The 7,005-nt window shown below is 50.0% G+C and overlaps 1 protein-coding gene across 1 annotated transcript in view; it reads right to left on the reverse strand.

Moving 5' to 3' along the window:
• Positions 1-2,093: 2,093 nt before the first annotated feature.
• Positions 2,094-7,005, reverse strand: part of TRUB2 (TruB pseudouridine synthase family member 2) — a 14,552-nt gene continuing 9,640 nt past the window's right edge. The window contains exons 5-7 of the mRNA XM_017848178.1: positions 4,480-4,601; positions 3,846-3,982; positions 2,094-2,861 (exon numbers count right to left, since the gene is read on the reverse strand). Of these exons, the coding sequence (XP_017703667.1) occupies positions 2,536-2,861; positions 3,846-3,982; positions 4,480-4,601 (585 nt within the window). The 3' untranslated portion in view covers positions 2,094-2,535. The remainder of the gene's footprint in view (positions 2,862-3,845; positions 3,983-4,479; positions 4,602-7,005) is intronic.

A 7,005-nucleotide genomic window follows, 5' to 3' on the forward strand; every position in this document is an offset into this window, starting at 1 on the left:
AATAAAATAAAATAAAATAAAATAAAAAAATAAAATAAAATAAAATAAATGAAATGAAATGAAATGAAATGAAATAAAATTTAATTTTAAAAATAAAGCAAAATAAAATAAAATATAAAATAAAATAAAAAAATAAAATAAGCCAGACACCGTGTGCATGCCTGTAGTCCCAGCTATTCTGGAGGCTAAGGTGGGAAGATGGTTGAGCCTAAGAGAATGAAGCTGTAGTGAGTCATGTTTGCATCACTGCACTCCAGCCTGGGTGACAGAGCAAGACCCTGTCTAAAAAACAAAAACAGGCAAGGCGTGGTGGCTCATGCTTGTAATCCCAGCGCTTTGGGAGGCTGAGATGGGTGGATCACCTGAGGTCAGGAGTTCCAGACCAGCCTGGCCAACATGGTGAAACCCTGTCTGTACTAAAAATACAAAAATGAGCCAGGCATGGTGGTACATACCTGTAATCCCAGCTACTCGAGAAGCTGAGGCAGGGGAATCTTCTGAACCTGGGAGGCAGAGGTTGCAGTGAGCTGAGATTGCGCCACTGCACTCCAACCTGGATGACTGAGTGAGACTCCATCTTAAACAAAACAAGGTGTGGGCCGGGCGCAGTGGCTCAAGCCTGTAATCCCAGCACTTTGGGAGGCCAAGACGGGTGGATCACGAGGTCAGGAGATCGAGACCATCCTGGCTAAAATGGTGAAACCCCGTCTCTACTAAAAAAATACAAAAAAACTAGCCGAGCGATGTGGCGGGTGCCTGTAGTCCCAGTTACTCGGGAGGCTGAGGCAGGAGAATGGCGTAAACCCGGGAGGCGGAGCTTGCAGTGAGCTGAGATCCGGCCACTGCACTCCAGCCCGGGCTACAGAGCGAGACTCCGTCTCAAAAAAAAAACAAAACCAAAAACAAAAAAAAAAAAACAAAGTGTGGTGGCTCATGCCTGTAGTCCCAGTACTTTGGGAGGATGAGCCGGGCAGATCACGAGGTCAGGAGATCGACACCATCCTGGCTAACACGGTGCAACCCCGTCTCTACTAAAAATACAAAAAAATTAGCTGAGCATGGTAGTGGGTGCCTGTAGGTCCAGCTACTCAGGAGGCTGAGGCAGGAGAATGGTGTGAACCCGGGAGGCAGAGGTTGCAGTGAGCCAATATTGTACCACTGCACTCCAGCCTGGGTGACTCTGTCTCAAAAACAAAAAAACGATTAACATTTCAATCAGTCAACTGGTAGACTTTGAGTCACACTGATTATCCAGGACAATTGTGAGTGGAGCTCATCCAATAAACTGAACACCTTTAAGAAAAAAGACTGAGGTTCTGGCCAGGCACAGTGGCTCTTGCCTGTAATTCCAGCACTTTAGGAGGCCAAGTCAGGCCAACATGGTGAAATCCCATCTCTACTAAAGATACAAAAAATTAGCCAGGCGTGGTGGTGGGCGCCTGTAATCCCAGCTACTTGGGAGGCTGAGGCAGGAGAATAACTTGAACCTGGGAGGCGGAGGCTACAATGAGCCGAGATCGTGCTACTCCATTCCAGCCTGGGCGACAAGAGTGAGACTCCGTCTCAAAACAACAGAAAAACAACAAAAATCATCTCATTTTCATCTATGTCTTCCAGTATTAAAGAGGTTGAGTGTCATTTCTGGTTTACTAGCCATTTGGATTTCTTCTGATATATGCTTCATATCATCTGCCTAATTTTGTCATTGTTTTCTTGCCTTTCTTTTTTTGTTGAGATGGAGTCTCACTTTGTTGCCCGGGCTGGAGTGCAGTGGCTTGATCTCGGCTCACTGCAAGCCCCGCCTCCCAGGTTCGCGCTATTCTCCTGCCTCAGCTTCCTGAGTAGCTGGGACCACAGGCGCCTGCCACCACGCCCAACTAATTTTTTGTATTTTTAGTAGAGACAGGGTTTCACCGTGTTAGCTAGGATGGTCTCAATCTCCTGCTCGTGATCCACCCACCTCGGCCTCCCAAAGTGCTGGCATTACAAGTGTGAGCCACCACGCCCGGCCTGTTTTCTTGCTTTCTAAGGGCTCTCTGTATATTGTGGATATTAGTCCTTGGTTAATGACACTGCAAACACAATTTTAAAAAAATTTTTAATTTTAATGGGCACATAATTTATTGGGAATTTTTTTTTTTTTTTTTTTGAGATTTGGGGGGATCTCATATGTTCCCCAGACTAGAGTGCAGTGGCTATTCACAGGCACTGCCTAGCGCACTACAATCTTAAACTCCTGGGCTCAAGCAAGTCTCCTGCCTCCGCCTTGGGAGTAGCTGGGATTACAAGTGCCCGCCACCACGCCTGGCCTGCCAATACTTTCTATCAGTCTGTCATTTGTTTACTGTCTTTTCCTCCATACAGAAGTTTTTCCTTTTCAGTTAGGTCAAGTCCATTGATCTTTCTGTTACAGCTTGAGTTTCGTGTCACACGTAGAAAAGGTGCTCCTGTTCTCACTTTCTGCACAGCTATCAGGTCGAGCTCATAGCAGCCCTTCTATTTATCCATTCACTGCCCCAGCAGCTGCCTGGGCATTCAGTGCCCCGCACCCCTCTCGAGCCCCAAGGTAGAGCTTGGGCCCTGGGATTCCCAGGACCATCCCGGACTGGGGAGCTGCTTGGTGTCCAGTTGCGGGCCCAAGCTCTTCTCCAGCTCTGCAGCTACCTGGGGGGCAGCAGCCTGGATAGCATCCTGGATATTGCGCAGGTCCCACTGGGTCCTCAGGAGGGCACTGTCGAGCGTGAAGAAGCCGTCGCGCGTGCGCCGCACTTGGGAGCAGACAGCGGTGGTCTTTAGCTCCAGGCCGATTTCATGAACCAACTTTCGCAGCTCTTTCTGCGTCTCATGCATGCACTGCACCTCTGCCAGGGACACACAATGACAGACATGGTGGTGAGAGCACAGCCTCTAGCGTGTGGTTGTGAACCCATACCCCTTGGATACCTCCTAGGTGTGTGACAACCTTAGCAAGACCCCTTAGCTCTCCAGATTGTGCTATTCACTGGACCTGCCCTGTGGGTGCCACCTGAAATGTTAGACTTGCAGAACCTCAGGCCCCACTGGGACCTGCTAAGTCGGAATCTGCCTTTTTTTGGCAACGGGGTCTCATTCCATCACCCAGGCTGCAGTGCAATGCTGTGATCACAGATCACTGCAGCCTCGACCTCCTAGGCTCACGTGATCCTCCTGCCTCAGCCTCTGGAGTAGCTAGGACTACAGTTCTAAGCCATCACGACTGGCTAATTTTTTATTTTTTGTAGAGATAGGGTCCCGCCATGTTGCCCAGGTTACAACCTGCCTTTTACTAAGACTTGGTTTCCTTATCTGTAAAATGGCAGTTATGAGGAGTAAAAAAGATCATTTATAGAAAGTGCTTAATAACAGAGAATTCAGTGCTCAAGCAGAGGAGCAGGCATTAACATGACCAACATGTTATGCTCTCTCTGCAGGGGCAGCGAGAGACAAAAGGAACACAGATAAGAGGGGCCTGAGCTGGGTGGGACTGGGGAGGTAAGAGTTGTGTCTGATGGAGCCCTCACAGCTTCAAACATGGGCAGCTTTGGAAATGAACCACTAAATATAACCTTTGCTTGGTAAGGCCTGGCTTCCAAGGGTGACTTGGCAAGAGATACGAGAGCTTTTGTTCTGTTAGCTCTGTCATCAGCCAAGTCCAGGCCAGGGCTGGGAAGGAAGTCGGCGCCTGATGCCTTGGCCTGCAGAGATCAGGGCCGGCATGTGCTGGCCTCAGCTGGGCCAGACAACAGTGACCTCTGCAAGAGCATTCCTGAGTGACTCCAAAACCCAGGGGCCCCATCTCACTGCTCCAAGTTCCTTGGCCAACCTACCTAAGAGGAATTCCGGAGGTGCAAAGTGGAGGCATCGGATGCCAGTTATCAGCATTGGGGACTTGTTCATGGGCCGGATCAGGCCTCTCACAGCCATCTCATAGGCTTCCTGGGTCTTCAGGTCGAGGTTGGAGTACCTGCAGATCAGGAGGGGGCTGCAGCTGGGGAGACCACCTACCCTTTCCCCCGCAGGAAAGGTGCCTCTCTGTAAGTTCCTCATTTGCTTTGTGTGCCCTGCCACTGTGGCTCCTCCAGCCACCTTTCCTGCCCTCCTTCATCACCAGATGCCTGGCAGAGTCAGGAAACCCAGGCAAGCTGGCTCCAGAGCCCAGGTTCTTAACTCCTTGGCTGCTCTTGCTCTTGGGCTCTGTGCTCCGATGATGGTTTCCTTGCCATTAAATCATATTATCTCAGCAGGACAGCTGGGTTCTCTTGCTCTTCTTGGCCTCCCACTGGCTAACCCAAGACCTGGCACACAGAACCATTTCTTAATGCCAAGAAAGAAACAAGTAGCTCTCGTCTGGTTCTGGACTCTAAAAACAAGATCCAAGGAATCTGCCCCAGGTTTGGGGGAGCCTATGGGAGCCAAGGGCACTTACTGCTCTCCCACTACCTCACTGAGGGCCCCACTCACATCACCAGGGCCTTCTGATGGGAGCCTTGGATCATGGCCAGAATGCGGTCCAGCTTCTCTCTGGTCACGTGATCTGGAAAAGGCAGGTAGTTGTCAGTGCACAGGTACCTGCTGAGGATTGGTCAAAGCAAACTCCTTCCCCCCAGGCCAGCCCCATCCCTGGAACATGGAGACAGGACATTTTGGAGGGATCCCCATTGTGGGGTGGTTGGGAGTCCTTTGAGATTCTCATGAAAGCTCTGGACCTTCTTCTCAGAAAGATACACGACTCAGCATTGTAAGGGCATTCTCTCTTTTTAACTTTTTTTTTTTTTTGAGAAGGAGTCTCACTCTGTCACCCAGGCTGGAGTGCAATGGCGCGATCTTGGCTCACTGCAAGCTCCGCCTCCCGGGTTCACGCCATTCTCCTGCCTCAGCCTCCCAAGTAGCTGGACTACAGACGCCTGCCACCACGCCCAGCTGATTTTTTTGTATTTTTAGTAGAGACGGGGTTTCACCATGTTAGCCAGTATGGTCTCAATCTCCTGACCTTGTGATCCGCCCGCCTTGGCCTCCTAAAGGGCTGGGATTACAGGTGTGAGCCACTGCGCCGGGCTGCTTTTTAACTTTTATTTTAGGTTCGGGGGTACATGTGAAGGTTTGCTACATAGGTAAACATGTGTCATGGAGGTTTGTTATATAGATTATTTCATCACCCAGGTATTAAGCCCAGTACCCAATAGTTACCTTTTCTGCTTCTATCCCTCTGTCTACCCTGTCCTACCTCAAGTACACCCCAGTATCCATCGTTTCCTTGTGTCCAAAAGTTATTTTTCTGTTTTGTTTTGGTTACGGAGTCTCGCTCTGTCACCCAGGCTGGAGTACAGTGGCGCAATCTCGGCTCACTGCAACCTCTGCCTCCCGGGTTCAAGCGATTCTCCTGCCTCAGCCTCCCGAGTAGCTGGGACTACAGGTACACGCCACCATGCCCAGCTATTTTTTTTTTTTTGTATTTTTAGTAGAGACGGGGTTTCACCATGTTAGCCAGATGGTCTCAATCTCCTGACCTTGTGATCTGCCTGCCTTGGCATTCCAAAGTGCTAGGATTACAGGTGTGAGCCACTGTACCCAGCCTTTTCTTTTTTTGAGACAGAGTCTTGTTCTGTTGCCCAGGCTAGAGTACAATGGCACAATCTCAGCTCACTGCAAGCTCCGCCTCCTCAATTCGGCAATTCTCCTGCCTCAGCCTCCCAAGCAGCTGGGATTACAGGTACACGCCACCACACCCAGCTAGTTTTTGTATTTTTAGTAGAGATGGGGTTTCACCATGTTGGCTAGGCTGGTCTCAAACTCCTGACATCAGGCAATCTGCCTGCCTTGGCCTCCCAAAGTGCTGGGATTACAGGCGTGAGCAGCCGAACCTGGCCTTTTTTTTTAAAGACGGAATCTCGCTCTGTTGCCCAGGCTGGGGTGCAGTGGTGAGATCTCGGCAAACTGCAACCTTCACCTCCTGGGTTCAGCTGATTCTCCTGCCTCAGCCTCCCAAGTAGCTGGGATTATAGGCATGCACTACCATGCCCAGCTAATTTTTTGTATTATTTATTATTTTTTTTTTTTTTGAGACAGAGTCTCGCTCTGTTGCCAGGCTGGAGTGGAGTGCAGTGGTGCGATCTCAGCTCACTGCAACCTCCGCCTCCCAGGTTCAAGCAATTCTCCTGCCTTTGCCTCCTGAGTAGCTGTGACTACAGGGGCCTGTCACCACGCCCAGCTAATTTTTGCATTTTTACTAGAGACAGGGTTTTACCATATCGGCCAGGCTGGTCTCAAACTCCTGACCTTGTAATCCACCCACTTTGGCCTCCCAAAGTGCTGGGATTACAGGCGTGAGCCACTGTGCCTGGCCTCTTTTTAAAATTTAGAACAGTAGCCAGGCACGGTGACTCACACCTGTAATCCCAGCACTTTGGGAGGCCAAGGTGGGCAGACTACCTGAGGTCAGGAGTTCCAGACCAGACTGTCCAACAGGGTGAAACCCCATTTCTACTAAAAATACAAAAAATTAGCTGGGTGTGGTGGTGTGTGCCTGTAATCTCAGCTACTCCGAAGGCTGAGGCAGGAGAATTGCTTGAACCTGGGAGGTGGAGATTGCAGTGAGCCGAGATCGCGCCACTGCACTCCAGCCTGGGCGACAGAGTAAGACATCGTCTCAAAAAAAAAAAAGAAAAGGAAAGGAAAGACCGGGCGCTGTGGCTCACACCTGTAATCCCAGCACTTTGGGAGGCCGAGGCGGGTGGATCACGAAGTCAGGTGATTGAGACCATCCTGGCCAACAGGGTGAAACCCCATCTCTACTAAAATAAAAAAAAAAAAAAAAAAAGCCAGGCATGGTGGCGGGCACCTGTAGTCCCAGCTACTCAGGAGGCTGAGGCAGGAGAATGGCGTGAACCTGGAAGGCAGAGCTTGCAGCGAGCCAAGACTGTGCCACCGAACTCCAGCCTGGGCGACAGAGCAAGACTTTGTCTCAAAAAAAAAAAAAAAAAAAAAAAG

This window comes from Rhinopithecus bieti, unplaced genomic scaffold, assembly GCF_001698545.2.
Source record: "Rhinopithecus bieti isolate Rb0 unplaced genomic scaffold, ASM169854v2 scaffold_29388, whole genome shotgun sequence".
NCBI classification, from domain to species: Eukaryota; Metazoa; Chordata; class Mammalia; order Primates; family Cercopithecidae; genus Rhinopithecus; species Rhinopithecus bieti.